Source organism: Cucurbita pepo, chromosome 8 (assembly GCF_057944985.1).
Source record: "Cucurbita pepo subsp. pepo isolate OVF chromosome 8, ASM5794498v1, whole genome shotgun sequence".
NCBI lineage: Eukaryota > Viridiplantae > Streptophyta > Magnoliopsida > Cucurbitales > Cucurbitaceae > Cucurbita > Cucurbita pepo.
The window spans coordinates 5,474,169-5,495,013 of record NC_141805.1 but is presented as its reverse complement, the minus strand read 5'-3'; the positions used below and the strand labels follow the sequence as shown (position 1 = coordinate 5,495,013).

The following is a 20,845-nucleotide window of genomic DNA, read 5'->3' as shown; positions in this document are numbered from 1 at the left end:
ATTAAAACTAAATCAACTCCTAACTACAACGAGATTTAATTAGATATTAGCTGATAGCAATCTAAACAAACACGTGATCTTTAACAGTCCAATTAATGATACAAAGGCTGTTTGTCTTACAATTTCATAATTATTTCATCTCTTGCATCATCTTAGGGTTGTTGGTTGCCTACGCTCGTTATTTGGTTGTCATAGTCTATATTTATTAAACGAAAGGTCTCCCACATTAGGGTAGTCGTAGTGGGGACCAACACTACTACAGGCATCGATGGTGCCACTTGTGGTACTCTAGGTAGTGACAAGGCTAGGCCTATACGACCCTAATTTTCCTAATCAAATATAGATACTACTACATGCATGACATGGCTAATACATGTGGAAAAGTCTATGAAAATATTTCATAAACGATGTCGTGGACTTAAAGATTCATAATAAATTCATAAAAATAATATTGCTATGAACAATATAGCAAAAAATAGCTAATGTGAATTTAAATGAGATAAAAGAAAAAAAAAGATAAGGCGATTGCGTGATATAACCTAAGGACTACTAAAACCAACATGAACACAGTACCCTAGCTTTGATCTCATGGCCTTCACCCCGATGCCGTCACATCCATACGAGAGTACCTTACCTATACCTAAGAAAGAAGAGTAACATGCGACTTAGTATTTTAAGAAATAATCCATAAGTAACCCCATTGTTGAAGTAAGAAAAATGCAATCAATTGCAATATGGTGGGACCTATCATTTCATAAAACCATCATGACATGACTTTAAACTCAGTCCGGGCAGGGTTGAATGTGTAGTACTTTTATACACACGGCCCACGCACGTGCACATAGTCTCACCAGATAGACTCATGTATATATTCTCTAGGCCTCATTCATCGGGTTAATGCACGCTCATGCTACCGGAAACAACATGGAGAAAGGACCCACGTAATATCACGACAAAAATAGATATCGTAATGTACGCATTCGTATTAATCACAATGGGAAAGTATCCTGGTGCAAATGACGCACATAAATGCATGAGGTCCCCATAGCTTAAAACCATGACATAAGTTTATGATTCAAGTCATACCTCCATTCATTCATGACATACAAAGTTTGTGAGACATGCATCCGTAATAATTGTCATATCTTCCCTAATTAACATAATTTACATAGCTTGGTGTATGAAGTTTTATGCATCATATCATCAATATCATAAATATAATTCCACAAGATGGTACACATGGTATAGTCGTATTATAGCATAGCTTATAACAATACATAATACGACATAGCGTAATTTATAACATAGCATAGCATCACATAATACATGCAAACAGTCATAATAATGACATGTGCAGGGTTCACTAAATTTCTTGAGTTGATGTTCGTTTTATCCTACTCGTCGAGGAATAGTTCCAAAACTAACTCCAAATCGACTTCCTCCATTTTCTTTTTTCTTCATCATGTTCTCCAAATTGGCGTTGGCTAGAAATAAAAGAAATGATAGTATGAAGATTGAGAAATAACACACACATCTTAAGCTTGGAATAACTCTAGGAACTTCTCCATCATCATTTTCATGTGATAAATGTTATCTCTCTAATGTGCAATTTCATCACTTATCGAGCTAAAATCTATATAGATATTTTTTTTCTTTACTCAAGCTTTTGTCTAACTGCAAAGGCTCATAATATATCACTAGAGTTTTGTCGATCATGTACTTACCGAGCATAAACACGTGAAACACATGAAGTAGGGTAAACATTCTTGTATTGAGAAGTAAATTTGTATTTGTTTCAAGATCCTTACGTGTAGTAATGACTTAATTTAAAATAATTATAAATTCTACCTCTTAATTTTTAAAATCTACTTTAATTAAAAGAATTAAATTTATTTCACATGAAATTTAAATTATAAATATGAAACCTATCTTTTTAATAAAATGTAGAATATTAACCAAAATGAACATATATCATTGGATTGGATTATATCATTGACTATAATGTTGGATTTGAATTTAAAAATAAATAAATAAATATATGGATATTAATTTCTTGTAGGTCAATTTCATTCCGTTTTTTTTTTTTTTTTACTTTAATTTATTAGGTAATGGTCCCTCACGTAAATAACTGATACGAACCGTTATGACATTTTCATCGATAGTTGACATATACATTCATTGTTCAACAATTTATTTAACTTGCGTTTACTGTTTCGATCATAAAGAAAAATATAATTAAAAAAAATTATACAAAGATAAATATTTAACCTAAACATTATTTCTAAATTATGATTAGTAGAAATTTAAGTTTAGTTATTGACATGCAAAACTACACTATTTGAATAGTTAAAGAGAAACTATTGGTAGAGTTGATATGATTTTTTTGGGATTGATTAAGAATGAACAACAAATGAAATATAATGTTTTTGAATGGATCAAATCTTGAAGGTTTGACTTTTTATGGTTGCAAGTGGAGAATAAAGTTTAAATTAAGAGTACAAAAAAAAGGAAGAAATAAAAGTTATTAAATTGACTAATTAATGTTTTTATATTTGATTATGCAATGTATTGATTGGTGGAGTTCTGGGATGTGTCACACACCTCTCTTTGCTTGTGCATTACTTTGACTTTCTTTTAAGTAAATTGTCTTGGAGTGATGCCTTCCAATTTTTCAAGTTCATCTTTTTTCTTTTTTTTTTGATATATTTTAATTATAAACTTTCTATTTTCGATCTATTAAAATATTATGTCGGCGAGACAATAAATAGTTTTCAAACAATCAAATCATAAATAGTTTTTTTTTTTGTGCGTCACTCTCAATTAATCATTTTAATTTTGATGAATTATCCTAACTTCTATTAGGATAAACAAATAAATTTTGATTAGTTGACAATAGTCTCTATTTTTAAATTACGGTAATGCCTTACATTCACTAACCTGGATGAGAGGTGTCACTACACGTACGATTCTTCAACGAAATACTCATTAGAATCTTTCTTATGAAGCTATGAATTTACACATTCAATTTAAAAATAAGAAATAACAAGTACCATCAACGTTAGAAAAGAAACATTAACATGATTCCAGTACGAAGATGAGAACCCTGAACTACCCATGAAGAAAAACAATGCATAATACTCTCATAACTTAGCTTCTATGACCATTCTAGAATCACGGTCGTATGTGTAGGGGTGCTTTACCTTTACCTAAAATATAAGTGTAGTATGTGGCTAGTATTTGAATAAATACTCAATAAGTAACTCTACTGTTGGGGTCAGATAATCCAAACAAACATATACATGATAGGACGTAAGCTTTAAAACAATATAACATGACATTGAGCTCTTTCTAGTCTGGGTAAGGTTGGATGTGTGGTACTTTTTCAGACACCGCTCATGTAATAGCCCAACAATAAAGAAAGAAAGAAACAAATAAAATAATTATAAAAAAATAGTTAAAATAATAATAATAAATAAATAAATAAACAAAAAAACAACATTTACCCCCTGCTCTCCACTAACCTTTCATCCCTCTCCACAATTATCTCTCCTCAACCCATCCTTGTGCCACAAAGCAACAGTTACTTGCAAAAAAAGAAACAGAAAAACAACTTCAGATTTACTTGAGAAAAAATAAATGAGAATGGCCTTTTTACTCAGCTATGATTCATGTGAGATTCATGTGAAGATAGATCCGATCAATAAGATATATATTAAATCTTCATTTTCTTTTATCCTATTGTTTTTTAGAAATCACAGCCAATTATAGTTAGATCTTCATTGAATTATTACAATGGTTTAGCTCTGAGTTAGAAACTAAATGTCCATCATTCATATGAATTCTAGCAAATCATTAGTAATATTAGATTAAATTTATATCAGTAGCCAAATGAATAGATTAAAAATAGAATGACCAAGAAATTTTGTGAGCAGTAGTAAACATTGAGGTAAGGAAATATTTGGAAACAGAGATCCACTATAAATTTAGAATACATGAGAACAGAATGAAAAGGGCACACGGAACAAAAAAAAAAATTAGGGAATTAGAAACCACAAACTAAATATAGAGGGAAAGGTAAATGGAGATGGTAAATACAGAGAGTAGTAAAGCTCAAACTAACTTAAATAGTTGTATATACTTTTCTTTCTACAACAGTAACGAAAATAAGATTTTTAATAAAAATATAATTATGGATTATATTTCAAGACTTTTAACAATGGACCCATGTAAATGAGAGAAATAATTTTGTAAATTTCAAACTTGAAACTGATTTTCTGGGCTCACATAGGTTGACTTGGATTTCAAAGGACGGAATCGAACATTCATTAAAGATATATTCGTGACAACGATTTAAACTAGCCAAGTAAGTGAACTTACTATCGGCATGGTTATATTTGTTGTTGACACGTGCCCCGTGATTCTGCACGTGTCATATATATTGATATGTGTGAATTGTCTGTGGATCGATATGCTTCTTATTTGTTATGTATATGTTATAATATGTGAATTGTTTAATAATAATTACGGTACGATGTGTTCAATGATATGTTTGAGATAGGATACGAGAAGGATGCACAAAACGAAATGTAACGATAGGAGCAAAATACGTTCATGAAACATTAAGATTAGGTTACATACCGGAGTGATATGGATAAGAGAGATTGATGGAAGAATACAGTTAGGTTACGGGTAGAAATGGATATGTTTGTGATAGATTGATAGAACGATAGCGTTAGGTTAAGTTCTTGTGATGAGATGACTAAGGTACGTTAACGTAATGATATGTCTGTGATAAGTAAAGAACGTTAAGGCTATGATAAGTTAGAGAACGATATGACTATGAAGTGTTTATGTTATGACTCGTTTATGATATGAGACATTGTGATGCAATATGTTATGGTATGATGTGTATATGATGAAATGTTATGTTAAAAGCATAGAACGTTATGTTAGGTCTCCTAAATTGTGTGTATACAGCACGATATGAATGACATAAAATTACGATAAATGACATGAAGTATAACCCCGTTAGAATTATGTATGATTTGAGAATTGAAGGATGAGAAACGATATGACATGAATGATGAACGATATCTGAAACGATATGAAAAATGATATGATACGTACATAATGCTAGCGGGGTTGTATTAAAGGATAATGAAAATGGAAAAGTTTTGGGACCTCATGCATTATGTGTGCTCATGCATTTGGGAGGGATACCCCTATCCCATCACGAGGGTACGGACGCGTACATCCAATGGCAGGACAACGATCGTTATGCTCTGCATAGCGCTGCCGTGACGGTTACTAGTTCTAGCGAGTGTCTGGCCTAAGGGGTTCCCAGAGTATGCCCACCGGATAAGGAAGGTGGCCCAGCAGTGTGCGAATTAGCTGGTGAGCTCATACTCGCACGTATGGGCTATGTGTAGAGTATATGGTACACGTCCAAAATTATCCGTTACGACAGCATCGTAGGGAAAACGAAACGAAAGATAGGTCTCATCATTTCATTTGCATGTGATTGTTGCATTTAACCCCAATAGTGGTGTCACTTGCTGAGTATTTCTTTAAATACTAAAGTCATATGCTACTACATTTTTCAGGTTAAGGCAAGGCATTCTGGTACGGTTGACGACGACATCGCAACTCGAGACCAAGGCACATGCAGAGGGTAGAGGTATTTATTTTCTTAGACCTGGGCTAGAATAGGATGTTTTTAACTTAAACTCTTATTCATTTTATTTAGTCTTTTGTTGTGTCGTTTTGAAGATGTTTTCAAAACACGTAAGTCCATGACTTTGTTTTAAAATAAAGGTTATGTTTTATGGAATTCAAATAAAGTCTTCCGCATTCAATGTTTATGGTACGTATACAGTAGCGACCTTAAATTAAGTAGAAAATTTCGGGTCGTTACAGCTCACATGCGCACATGGACCGTTAAGGATGGACTCGTTTACATACCCCTAAGGCTTGACTCGTTGGGTTAAATGTGCTGACGCGCCGAACACCACAGAGGGAAAGACCCACATGATATCATGACGAACATAAATATCAAAAGTACACATATGTACTAACATAACGGAGATGTATCATGATGCACAACATACATAAATGCGTGAGGTCCCAATGGCTTAAAATCAGTAAGAATCATTTCATTTATCCTTTTATTCATGTCATAGTACACATACGAGACATGTATGCATAGTATTCATCATGGCTTTCATCATGCATCATCATTAGTATAATATAATCTATAACATGTCTTTACTTTACTTTACATGACATGACATGACATTAGGTATATAACATGTTTTAGTTCGTGCTTGGTACAAAATTTAATTCTAAAACTAAAACGTGATTCCCTAGTTCAAATTTGAACTATTGCTACAAAATTAACACAATGAATAAAAAGAGGGTTCAAGAATTTAACTTACTCAGATGACCTCCTTAAACGGCGATTCTTCCTTCAAAAAATTGATGTTGATATCCAACTCAAATTAGGCGATTGATCCAATAACTCACTTCTATTTATGGTATATTTTTTTTCAAAACATTGTTTTACTCCTTTAATTACATTCCACCCCTTAAGTAACATTAATCATCTAATTAAGACTTTGTTTATGATTGTATCTACTAATCCTAGAACTAAGATTATTTACTAAATATTTTTTATAATCAATATTTTCTATTTTTTAGGTAAAGGCAAAGACACCTTAAGCACCACAAGGATTGCTAGAGAAGTTGGGAGAGACTTTCGATAGAGTTTTGTTTATATTTCAATTTTTCATTCTTTTAATATCTTATTCAAACACGTTTTTATGGGTTTCATGCTATCGAAGTTTAACCGTCTAATATATGTTTTAAAATTCATTTTTGGAATCCTAAATAAAAGTCTAATTTTATTTTTTATTTTTTTTAGATCTTTTATCTTATAACCATTTTCATCTTAATTAAATTTTAAAAGATTTTCGAAGCATGCATGTAATAATAATCTCATAGATATATTTAAAAAAAACCATATTATATTTGTAAAAATTATTTGTGCTAAAAATAATCTCAATTTATTTTCCAACCATACAAACCGCAATAATTTATTTAAAAAAGTATTTGATATCCAACATCACTTCATCTAGTTTATAGGCCATTTGACATTTTTATAATATTTAAAAAAAAAAGACAAACTAATTAAAAACCCATCTCTCAAATCAATTCCTCAAAACTTAATAAATTAACTCAAAGAGTTAGGTGTTTGATATCGAGCAATTTATAAGGAATTTTTGTTTTAAAATACAACAAATTCCTAAACCTCATTTATAAAAACCCTAACCCTTCTCATAATTCTTCACAAGCCATAGCACAAACCTACAAACCCTTCAATATCTCTCCACCAATGGCTTCCAAGCTCTCTTCACCCATTGCCCTCCTCCTCCTCCTCAACCTCCTCTTCTTCACTATGGTCAACTCCACCTATGTCCCTTGCCCACCGCCGCCACCCAAGCCCCACAAGCCCACCCCGTCAAGGCAGCAACCATCACTCCCCAAGTGCACCAGGGACACCCTCAAGCTTGGCGTCTGCGCCGACTTGCTGGATGATCTAATGCACTTAGTGATCGGCTCACCACCAAAATCCCCATGCTGCACCCTAATCCAAGGCCTTGTTGACCTGGAAGCTGCTGTGTGCCTTTGCACTGCGGTGAAGGCCAGAGCCTTGGGTCTCAAGATTGACCTCTCAGTTTCCCTCAGCTTGCTTTTGAACTACTGTGGAAAGAAGGTTCCGTCTGGCTTCCAATGCCCTGCTTGAAACCAAATCCTTTCATTTCCGTTTCTTGTTTCTTCTTCAATTTTCCATTTCAATGTCGTGTTTAAATAATCGGTTTGGTCGTACGTCGTGTTTTGATGGGTTTGGAAATCTTCTCAGAATTCCACCATCTTTTTATAGTTTCATTACAATGCAATGTAACATAATGGTACGTAGTTTTTTTTTTCAAATGAACAACGTTTTTCGTCTATTCTTGTGTCTTATTACAAATTTGACGATGCATATGTTTGAAACCGCATGAAATCATAATAAACCCTTAACTTCAAAATTTTCATGACGAAAAATTAAAGAGAGTAATATTAACACTCAAATCTTGTTTCGTTCTCTTTTTCAACCGACGTGAGATCTCATAGTCCATAGGAACTTTTGAAAAATTTATGAGAATATTTAAACCGTCGTATAAGAATTTACTATTCTAAACGAGGAAGAGGGTTATTATTAATATTATGTGTTGATATTTTTATTAAATCTAAGGTCAATTTTATACAATATGATTAAAAAGTGGATTTGGTGGACAATATTAGATATCGACATATTAATGAAAAAAGAATACAATAGTCCGTATCAATACCCTCGGTCACGGTCAATGAAAAGCAAATTGGAGAGATAATTGCTACATTGTTCTTTTTCTTTTCTTTATTTATTTATTTAATTATTTATAGAAACAACTTTAATTTTAATTTTGAAAAAGACCATGAATAATTGGTGGTTCACTAAGCTCGGCAATTAATTTTTTTTTTCTAATAATTATTTATTACAACCTTTTCATAATTTTTGAATTGTTATCCATTATAATTCATATTAATTACATTATCATATGCCTCTTTTATCTCGAGTCAATGATAAGTATTTTAATATATTTAAAATTGTAAAATAGTTTTTTTTATTATTAATTTAATTTATTAGTATTTTTGTTGTATATATTTTTTTTTCAATTCCATAAAATCGAGACTTCCATATTTTAAACATTAATGTTAAGTAACTAATTTTGATATCTAACCTAAGGGCTATAACTTGAATAGAAAATGCAACTATCATACCTTCATTCTCATAGCCTATATAGTGACCCTACATGGTTGTCTTACCTTCATCTAAAAAAAATAGCACTTGGTTTGATAATTTAAAAAAATACTCAGTAAATAATCACACTGTTGCGGTCAGAAAATGCAAATACATGCAACGATCTCTACTTTTTAGTCTGGATAGAGTTGAATGTGTAATATTTCTCTACACATGCACACATAGATCCACCTAGCAGACTCGTATACATATCCTCTAAGTCTACTTGTTGGGCTAGCTTAAACTCACGTTGGCAGAAGCTATGGAGGGAAAGGAGCGTGCATAATACCACGACGTACATGATATTGTAGTTTATGTAGTGTAATATATGGAGGTTCATGCATCCTACAACATTAGTATCACAACATAGTTCCATAACATGACATAATCATATTATAGTACATCTTGTATCATTGCATAAACATAACATAACACAAAACGCATCAAACAATCATGAAAGATTCGTCATTCGTACATCATACAAGTCATTCAACCAAGCCAACATTAAAGCCATTTCGTAGGCGAAGTTATTAACGTATGGAAAATTAGAGTATCTTTCTTTAAGACCTACCTTGATCGGCACAAATGTGAGGATTGTTAAACTATTCTTAGATATATTTATATTTTAAGTCTCTCCTTTCTACGGTAGAGTTGAAGCCTCAAGAAAAACAGCCCAATAAATAGTTCATACTCGCAATTGTGCTCCATACATTAAACCTATGATAATTACCCATACTATCAAGTTTGAATAGTTCATGACACTATGGGGTTCCGCTAACTTCCAGACGTCATTACAGATTAGCTTGATTAGAGGGTCCAGGCGAGCGCCCGGAGGATTCACGCTCGCAAGTGTGGGTCATGTGTAAAGAAGTACTACACATCCAATTTGTTCGAGATTGGATGTAACGACCCAGATCCACCGCTAGCAGATATTGTCCTCTTTGGGCTTTCCCTTTCAGGCTTCCCCTCAAGGCTTTAAAACGCGTATGCTAGGGGAAGGTTTCCACACCCTTATAAAGGGTGATTTGTTCTCCTCCCCAACCAATGTGGGACATCACAATCCACCCCCCTTCGGGGCCCAACGTTCTCGCTGGCACTCGTTCCTTTATCCAATCGATGTGGGACCGCCCCCAAATCCACCCCCCTTTGGGGCTCAGCGTCCTTACTGGCACACCGCCTCGTGTCTACCCCCCTAAGGGGAACAACGAGAAGGCCGGCACATCGTCCGGTGACTGGCTCTGATACCATTAATGTAACGGAATCGAGAAAAAAAATTATGGTCGTCGGCAGAGCCGAAAACTCCAGCGACGCTGGAGTTTTCGCTCGCACACGACCCACAAAGGGCGGCCGAGGGCTGGGATGCCATAAATCGCATCCCCGACCTTCAGCCATCCTGAAAGAACCTGCAAAGAAACGAAAACGGTAAGGAAAAAGGAGAGAGAACAGAAAACCGACGGAACTCCAGCGAAGCTGAACCGTACGAATCGACGTCAAAAACCCCCATTTCACACCACAAAAGTAATCCCAGAACCCTTTACACACATCAGGAGTAGGTTTTACACGAATCCCGTACACTGAACACCGTCGGCAAGGAAGACGGAACGGCGGACTTCCGAGCTTCTCCAGATCCGGGAGTGCGAGGCCCTTACCAACGAAAATCTGTACCAAAAATAGGGTTAGGGTGAAGGATAAGCTCAGGAACGGGGGAAAAAAGAGGGAAAAGGACGTCGAGACGACGTTGTCGAAGAGAGAGAGAGACCGCCGGAAAATCGCGCAGGCAGTCGAGCGAAGAGGACGAAGTCCGACCCGTGATCCGGATCCAGAAACCCGAATCGAACCCTGTCCCTTCGGTCAGCCCAGAACCCACGTTACCCGCAGCCCAAACACCCGGCCTTCAACCGCGAGTCGGCCCATCAACCCGCGGCCCGTCACCCACGAACCGGCCCATCACCGTGCGGCCCGTCACCCGTGTTCGGTCTGAGACCCGCGAGCGGCCCGTTAACCCGTGCCTCGACCCGAGACGCCTACACACGCGTCGCTCTTGGATTGTGCCACGTGTCATGTCTGCAGTGTGGCTCCTCTCGGCTCAGGCGGCTTCATCGGCTCTGGCGGCGGCTCAGCGACTCCGGCGGCTTATTCGGCTCGTGAAACTTGTTTCCAGCCCGTTTGACACCGTTCCGACCCTCCCGGACTTGGTTTTGGCCCTGTTTAAGGAACCAACCACCAACGGAAGCGTAGAACGTCCACGAGGAGCTAGGAGCTTACGTTATATTCTAGGGAGTACTTTGGCTAAGGCCTACCAAGTAAGTGGCTCACCCATTGTAGGTTACGCGTTAATTGCTGTATGTTGGCACATGCCCGTGGTTATGCACGTGCCATTAAATTGTATGCTAGCTTAATGTGCTTAAGTACGAAATCAATAATTGTGTGCTTTATGATGACACGTGTCATATGCTCATATATGCAAACTATTATGAAATGATATGCATGTGTTATGATGCATGAATGCTATGTTGTATTTGATGAATTGATATGTTTATGATATGATATGTTAAGATATAATATGTTGAAAACATGCTCGGGATATGTTATATGATTGTTGTGATATATCATATGATATGATATGTGCATGATGTGAATTGTTACGTCTGGAAGCATGAAAACGTTATGGTATGACATTTGTGCAACATAAATAATATGATATGATTGACATGCAAAATGACTAATTGACATGAAATACAACCCCGATACACACATGGAAGATATGATAAACGATATAATAAAATGATATGATATGAAGGAAGATGCTGATGGGGTTGTAGTATATGATAATGAAAATGAAAAAAACGTAGGGACCTCATGCATTATTTTGTGCTCATGCATAGGGGATACCCCTTCTCCTTCACGATAGTATGAACGTGTACATTACGATGCAGGAAAACGATCATTATGTTTACTATAATGCTGCCAAGATGATTGTTATTCCTAATGGGTATCTAGCATCAACAGCTACCAGAGAATGCTCGCCTGACCAGAAAGGGGCCCAAGAGGTGTGCGAACTGACTGATGGGTTCATACTCACACGTGTGAACTGTGTGGAGGAAAATTAAGTACACATCATTGCTCGTTTACGATAGCCGCGGTAGGAAAATAGACTGTTATGATAAGTCCCGTTCATGAAATTGTATATGTTTGCATGTAACCTCAATAAGGGGTCGCTTACGGAGTATTTCTTAAAATACTCAAGTCATATGCTACTCTTATTTTTCAGGTAAAGACAAGGCTCCCTTGTACGGCTGACAGCGACATCACAATTAGAAGATCGTGGCACATGCTTAGGTAGTTTCATAATTTGAATTTAGTAGACTATAAGTGTAACACCCGCTCATCGTCAATGCGATTAACAGGAGTTACCATTAACAACGATAACATACTCTAACACCCAAACATATGCTCAAAATATTTCTAAAAAAAAACATCCAGTAAACAAAAACATTTAAAACCAGTACTTTTTAAAAACTTAATACGACCAAGATAAATTCTTGACAACGAAAACATAATTACATAAACAGACTCAGACATGGATTCCCAGTAGTATCTAGCCCGCTGGTCTCGTCCTCGGTTGGCCTGCATCATCTAAATCTGGAAAGAAAAGTTATAATAATTTTGATGAGTACTTAGATTACTCAGTAAGTAGCTAGCTTATCATTCAAGAGTTCATAACTAATCTTTCCAGGTGTTTTTAAGTTTTATTCATCATTGACTCCTAGTTCTCTTACTAGAGTCATCTGTTCGTTAATGAGGTATCTCAGCTACCTCCAGCTTAGGTTATTGACTCTCTTTTGATATGCTTATCTAGAATTTTCGGACTCGTATGTAAGACTCGCTCTCGGTCAAATACGGCCCGTCTACTAATTTTTCTGGCGGCCTGTTTATCTCATATACCAACGGTCAGGAGAGTACTCATGCTCCCTGACTTAGCACACAGCGCGTTGGCTAGGAACTCTGCGGGAATTAGTAAACTATCATACTCATATAAATAAGCTATAGCTCAACAACCAATAAGCATATCCTAGAGTCATAACCTTTCCATTAACATGCATAACATACTCACATTTACTGCATGCTTTCATACATGCATCATGTTCAACATATAGAACATTCTGGCAATCATTTATATCATGCTTACATCACAGGCAAGCAGTCACAATATGCAGTCACAATATACAATAAACATTCAATATCATCAAAGCTCATTTTAACATACTAAGCTCTTAATCAAGTAAACAACATACTCACATGTTGTCAACAAGTTAAGAACTAGTTCAAGGATCGATATGCTACTTACTTGGTTTCGAACTCCTTTTCCCCCTTGAATGTACGTTTAATAGTATTTCAACACAATTCCTTCCTATTAGACCTATATTTTATCAATTTCAACATAAGTATAGACCAATTTTGATAGGACAGGTCAAATGGAGTCGAACGGGACAAACTGGGAGCCAAAATACCTGCTCATGCGCCAACACAAGATCGGGGTTCGTTTCTCACACGCCTGATCCGTGCATAGTCGCACTTCCACTCGCGGCCTCCCACGCGCCTCGCGTGTCCTTCACGTGCTCGTCTTCAACCTCTCCTTCCTGCAATTTTTCCCAATCTTTTCCTTTAATACCCGTTGTGTCCCGAAGCAAAAATTTCATCTCTACAGCTCGAATTTCGTTCTGATTTCTTCTACAACTTTATAGATCTCCTAACTACGGTTCTAACAAGCCCTCTTTCATAATTTATTATGCAGTATGAACCAAGATATCGAGATTTAAAGGTTCGGTGATATGGGTTTTTCGTTACCTTCGAATCACCGTCCGATTCAGCTCATGGCCGTATCCCCTTCCTCAAAGGATTCCTCAGCAACAACCTCTCTTCCTTTACCCTCGATTGACAACCAATCGTAAGCAACCAAACTCGAATTCTCAGACTTTTTCCTCCTCTGTTTTCTGGGTTTTTCCCTAATTGCTATTCTTTGTTTTTCTTCCTTTTTAAAGCCTAATCAAGGCCCTAATACGCTTCCACACCCTCTACTAATCCATTCATCATTCCCACGCCTCCAGCCTACGCGTCTGTCGCCCCTCATCCCCCTTTACAGCAGCTGCTTCGTTTTCATTTTTCGGTTTTTTTTTTTTAAATTATTATTATTATTATTATTATTATTAACAAACACACCACAAATAAATACAAAATACATATTATCATTATTTTAGGTTATTACAATAAGTTAGTATATAGGTTAGTTACATTTTCATTTAGTAGCATAAGGTAAATAAATTATGTTATTGTTATTATTTCAATTTGTATTAATTTATTTAAAGGCCTTAGGCGAGACATGAAGACCAAGGTCACGTTTTAAAGGCCTTAATTGACCCATGTGGATATAAAGTTTGAAATATTTCCACGGCATAGTACTTGGATTTGAGTGAGAATTTGCCCTTAATTTCAAATATTAATCAATCCAATGAGGACATTTGATCTTCTTATGAATGAAATTGTGTAGCATGGTTTTTTATTTTACTCAAATGAAAACAATAGTACTTAACTGCAAGTTGTGGAGAAGAGAAACAAATAATAATATTATATAAGAAAAGAAAAAAGAAAAAAGAAAAAAGAAAAAAGAAAAAGGGGAAATAAATTATAAAAACCCACCGAAAGCTTCCCCCAGACGCAGTTTCACTTTAGCAAATTTCAGTAAGAAAAAAAAGAAAAAAAAGAAAAAAATTATATTTCGAGGAAAAACCTAATGATGCAGGCGGATGAAAGCTGTGAGCTTTACAGATTCCTAGCCCAGAACAAAGGGTTGAGGCTGAGGGGCGCCTCCGGATCCTGCAGCTTTCCGGCGGCCCAAAGCTTGTCCACCGAGACAGCGCTTCCGTCGCCCCATGACAGAGCCCTGGCGGCGCTGAAGAATCACAAGGAAGCTGAGAAGCGTAGGAGAGAGAGAATCAACTCTCATCTTGATAAGCTTCGGACTCTTCTTCCATGTAATTCCAAGGTATAATGTAAATATTAATTTGTAATAAAGTGTTGTTGAATTGAGAGACACAAGCAATGGCATAATGGGTGCAAATTTGATCAGACCGACAAGGCATCGCTTTTGGCAAAAGTGGTAGAGCGAGTAAAAGAGCTGAAGCATCAGACCGCAGACATTGCGGAGCTGGAAACCTTCCCTTCCGAGAGCGACGAGATCAGCGTGCTCTCCGGCGAGGAATCGGACGACGGACGTCTCCTCTTCAAGGCCTCTCTTTGCTGCGAGGACAGGTCGGACCTCATCCCGGAGCTGAACGACATCCTGAATTCGCTGCAGCTGAAGACTGTGAGGGCCGACATCGTCACTGTGGGCGGCAGAATTCGCAATGTTCTTCTTATCGCCGCCAACCACCACCACAGCCTTGAGTCCCTCCACTTCCTTCAAAACGCTTTGAAATCTCTTCTTGAGCGTTCCAATTGTAGCGATAGATCCAAGAGGAGGCGTCTTGTAATTGCCCACAAATGAAAAATCTTTTTTTCTTTTTTCTTTTTTCTTTTTTCTTTTTTCTTTTTTTGCATTTTTCATTGTTTTGGGTTTGGTTTTATGGCTTTCTAATCATCTTCTCCTCTAATGCTTCTGTTTGTTTGTGTGTACGTTTGAGTGTTTTTTCTTTTGTTAAGAATACCTCCACTCTTTCTTAAACAAACCTCACTCTCCAAATATGTGCTCTTTCGTCAAACAATTCTAATATTTTTAAATAAATAAATAAATAAATAAATAAATAAATAAAATTTAAAATTCTTTCTGGAATAAGTAAATAAAGTATGTAATGAGTAACTAAATAAGTGTTCCTTTTAATAATTACACATGCAATATATTCTAAATCATTTTTGTTCCTTTTCTTTTCAACACTATTAATTTACGGATTATTTATTTCCCTCTCTTTTGCTTCCACAAAACTTCAAACATGCTCTCTCACGGTTTGGTTTCACTCACCCACTTCACTCAATGGTCAGTTACTCAGTACATCATTTATTTTCCTTCTATTTCCATTTTAATCTCCATTTATTTTGGTTTCTCCTTTTTTTAACCTCAAATTTTATGAGGCTGCTTTACATTATTTTCTTGTTGGATATTATTGTTTTCATGCTTTTCATACCATTAGATATGTGTGAATTGATTTGTCTGTCCTATTGTTTATGGTTTATTGCATGGGAATTGTATCACCAATTCGTGATATGGCTTTATGGAATTCATTTATCTATGTGCATGAGATTTGTACTGACTTTATTGTAATTTTTATTTGTGACAACTACGTGCATAGAAGTGAACCGTATTAAGTCCAATGTATGTATGTTTAAGGTAAGGGCAAAAATATGCCAGGGTCGTGAACGGAAGGGACCACAAATTGCCACTCAAAATTGTCATCATGTACTTTTTTTTTTTTTTGTACTTCTGCGTCATTTAAATTGATATTATGGAATTTTCTCTACACTTTTGTTTACCTTGAAAATTCGATGCATTATCTTAGGAATTTTTTTTTTTTTTTTTTACAAAACATTTGAATGCATTTCTTACTTTGAAATGTATATGTGTACCATATACACGTTTTTGTTATTTCACTTTAAATAGCATCAACATGATTATTCTAACATACCTAAGTCGGGTCTGGTTTTAGAAACTTTGGTTAGTACAATAATAAGTTGTAAGTGAGTTAAGTTGGGATAAATAAGTTTCAAATTTAGTTCTCGTTCAATATAAATACGGTCAATTTAAGGTTGTCGACCTAGCCAAGTCCATATGTAACAGATATTGTCCTCTTCTCTTGGTTTTAAAACACGTCTGTTAGGGAGAGGTTTCCACAATGTTATAAGGAATGCTTTGTCCTCTCTCCAACTAATATGAGATCTCACAATCCACCTCTTTGGGGACCAGCATCCTGCTAGCACTCTGCTTAGTGTCTGATTATGATACCATTTGTAACCGTAAAAACTCACGATACCTTGAACATACATACAATCCATGTGAGTAAAATTAGATAAAAATAATAGAATATATAAGAGAAGAAAAAGAGGAAGTTGATAAGTTGAATAATAAGGAGGGAAAATAAAAGTAATGAAAGAGGAAGAGGTTTTGGAAGAAAAAGGTATAGAAAATTTGTTTTTAGGTGATGAGGAGGAGAGAGGAGGCGTGCAAAAAGAAGATGCTGGCGAAAAGCAGCAAATGATGGGGCACGTATATTTATAAAATTGCGCGACAATTACACGACAAACACAACATTACAAACAGAGATCTAAGTGGCGTGAAGGAGCCTGTGGGGTACATCCACCCTTCTCTCTCTCTCTCTCTCTCCAATCTTTTCTCTTCCCAAAAGTTTTTAAATTTTTTTATATTTATATTTAATAAATTTCTTCATATATTCCACTCTTTTTAAATTTTATAAAAGAAAAAAACACTTATAGATTTAGTTAAGAAATGTAAAATTAAAAATTAAAAATATTTTTAAAAAGTAAAAATATATCATTTTTAAAGTGGGAAGCCTTTTAAACGCACCTCCTTACAAAAAAAAAAAAAAAAAGAAAAAAAAGAAAAGAAATAGAAAAAGAGGAGACAAATGCATGGGTGATGGGAAGGAAATGTCGGGAGATGGTGTTTTTAAGTTTTTTTATTTTGTGGGAATAAAACCTGTGTGGTATCTCTGAACTCTTTTGGCTCAGCGTGCGGCGTGCCCCTCTCCCTCTCCCTCTCTCTCTCTCTTGTAATCATTGCTTCCACAATCTCTTTTTCTCTCTCTTCTGCGTTAATGTTTTCGCACGTGCGGATCGAGGCACACCCCGTATTACAACCCCTCTTCACTCACTTCCCATATACGCCCATCAACAGTTTGAAATAAGAATTCAATCTATCATTTTCACACCTATTTTTTTTTAACTACTTATCATTTTTAATCTACCAACCTATTTTGTCCTAGTATCGGAACACCAATAAATGAAGCTTATGTCATGCTCCATCTCATGGAGTGTTGCAATACAAACCTCGATTCTACAAATATGCAGACGTATTAATCCTCGTATTTTTGTTTGTAGCATTTTGAATTTACTTTTTTTTTTTTTTTTTTTAATTTTGATTTTTTTTCATGTTTGGAATATCATTCAAGCTCTACCTTGAACATTTCGACCAGGCCTCTATTTACATAAAGTTTCCACTTTGTCTAATGATTTGAAGGAGAAATTGAGAGACAACTCTAATTTTGATTTCTATATAATTAGGAAAATTAAAATAAGAAATTTTCAAGATCATGATTATGGAGATTACAACGACCAAGATTGACATAACATACTAGTTTTACTCTTTTTTTTTTTTTTTTTTTTTTTAATATTGTAGTTTTTGTTTCGGATGTTATTTCATTGAGTATTTATAATAGCGAACCTGAGTGGCTAGAATGTTTTAAGTTAGAAATGGATGTATCATTAAATCCTTATTATTTAAGTAATTTAGTTCCTTCATTGAATGGTTTATTTTCATTCATGTTTTTATATGCTTAATACTTATAATCTGTTGATCATGTTTTAGTGGTCTAAATTTAGACTAAGATTGATTTCAACTAAAACTTAATTATATAATTAAGGGTGGTTCTAACTTACTAATAGAATGTCTTAATCCCTTGTTATTAAGTACTAAATACAATGGTTTGGTAAGAGTTAATTGTCCTCATAAGAGTTGGTTATTATCCCTGCATTCTTAACTTATAGAATATTTTCATGATAAATCTTGGTTGTTTGATAATCGAATCATTGGTCTTGTTGGAATTTGTGCCCTAAAGCTCGTAGTTTTTTTGTAACTGAACATTTTCTCATTCATGAATTAAGTAATTTGTTATTGTGTGAAACATTATCCAATAATCATATAAGATCCAAGGTTATTATGGTAAACTTGAACAGTATGTAGTTGATATATAGGAGGATCATGTTCAAGTAATAACCACAAAGGTCTATAATATATGGATAAAGTTGGGTGTCTTATCTTGGTAACACTATTGATACGGTCCGCTTTGTAATTGTTACAAATGATTTTGATCCAAATCATTCATGTGGAGACATGTGAGTGGAGGTATCCTATACAATGAGTTTGTATAAGACTGGACTACGAAATATTTAATCTCTATTTATAAATCCGTAAATTAAGAAGTTTAATATTTCACAGGATGATCATGTGCGACTCGTTCTTAATCATGAGTGAGTTATGAACTCTTGTGGAGGACTTGTTTTTTTATTTGCATGGGTGAGAATGGCTTTTGTAGCCGATTCAATATGCCTACCATTTTGGGGACTTGACCAAATAGGGAGCTGGGAACATAACCTCACAAGATGACTCCTTCCCATATAGGGTAAGTAGATGAGTAATTCTCTTAAGTGCAGATTTCGGGACTTGAACAATGGGGCCCCACCCTCTCACTAGCCCGAGAGGGACTCAGTTTATGATTGGATCATAAACGAATTGTTTATTAGAGAATCAGTGGTACTTAAGGTATAAGATGTAATTACAAGGGTAAAACGGACTTTTGACCCAACTGTAGTTACGAATAACTCGTGAAGGATCGACTTGTCTTTAATGATAACCCATGGACATAACTTGTCCTACAATGCATAAGAGTTCAACTATAAGACTATAGTGGAGTGACTTATAGTTAATGAATGAAAATTAATTAATTAAAGAGTTTAGTTAATTGATTTGATGTTATTGGAGCTTATAACCCTTAGGTCATAAGTTCCATGCTAACTCATAATAACACCAAAAGGTAAATTAAGCTGAAAGAATAAATTTGAAAGGTTCAAATTAATATATTTAATATATTAAATAGTAAAGGAGAAAAATAGATTTAATTTAAAAGTTCAAATTAAAAAAAATATATTTATTGTATTTGATATATTAAATATTAAAAATATATTAGTGTATATTAGATACATATATTTGAAAATGGAATGATATTCCATATATGTTGAAATAGATGGTGATATTTAAATATGATTTAAATAAAATATTGTTACATAATAGGTAAGATATCCGAATATATATTTGGCAAAATATTCTTACAAATCCTTATAAATAGGACTCTAGTATTGAGCCAAAGAGTAAGTTTTGACACAATCTCAGTTAGAATTCTCCTATTATTCTAAAACGTTCCCACAAGTCAATTCATTGGTATTAGAGTTATAACACGAAAGACTTTGTAGAAAAGCTTCGTTGTTAAGATCGTTAATCATAATCAACGGTTTCTACAAAGATTGAAAAGCTTCGTTGTTAAGATCGAAAATCATAATCAACGGTTTCTACAAAGGTATGAGTTATTGCTTTTCTATTTACTACTTATGTTTTAATTCCTATTAAAAATCAAACTATTCCCAATGCTTCCCGTGTGTAAATAGTTCATTCGGATGTCTAATCGGTGAAATCTATTCTCTATCACATTTCTCTCTTCATTTTTTTGAATAGTTATTTTTAGTTAATATTTAATTTAATTTTAGTATTCACCATTTGATTTTGTTTCTCTAATTAAAGCAAATGAGTGTATGATTAAGGCAATTCGAACACTTAAAAGAAAAGAAATATATTATTGTTAAGGATATTTAGCCTTTATTATAAGGAAATATATAAATATATTGTATTTATTTATTTATTTTATTGTTTTGTCAATATTATTGGTAATTTACCATAATTCTCTATTTTGTAAATAATTATAAATAGATAACTTTCACCATCATTTAGGTGAAGTGGTTTCAACAAATATTCTCATGGTATCACAACCCTCTCGGTTTAATAACCCTGATCCTTTCTTCTTATGACTTCCGAATCCTCTTATCATTTTCTTCCTTTCAACACTCTAATCAATGTGATCACCATCAAACTTTCTTCCTCCAATTATCTTATTTGGAAAAGCCAACTTCTCC

At 34.8% G+C, this 20,845-nt stretch overlaps 1 protein-coding gene, 1 long non-coding RNA gene and 1 pseudogene across 2 annotated transcripts; 2 read left to right on the top strand and 1 right to left on the bottom strand.

Annotated features, from left to right (window-relative positions):
* Positions 1-7,361: 7,361 nt before the first annotated feature.
* On the top strand, positions 7,362-7,893 carry LOC147791408 (14 kDa proline-rich protein DC2.15 pseudogene; annotated as a pseudogene).
* A 4,241-nt stretch (positions 7,894-12,134) lies between these two features.
* LOC147791407 (uncharacterized) lies at positions 12,135-13,909 on the bottom strand. Its single transcript, XR_015422311.1, has 4 exons — positions 13,727-13,909; positions 13,390-13,650; positions 13,227-13,298; positions 12,135-12,520 (listed from the first exon to the last, which is right to left on the bottom strand). It is a non-coding gene; the product is annotated as an uncharacterized LOC147791407 (long non-coding RNA).
* A 701-nt stretch (positions 13,910-14,610) lies between these two features.
* LOC111784023 (transcription factor bHLH106) lies at positions 14,611-15,603 on the top strand. Its single transcript, XM_023664845.2, has 2 exons — positions 14,611-14,921; positions 15,006-15,603. Exons 1-2 carry the CDS (start codon positions 14,670-14,672, stop codon positions 15,420-15,422), a joined length of 669 nt encoding a protein of 222 aa, XP_023520613.2. The 5' UTR covers positions 14,611-14,669; the 3' UTR covers positions 15,423-15,603.
* The last annotated feature ends 5,242 nt before the right edge of the window (positions 15,604-20,845 follow it).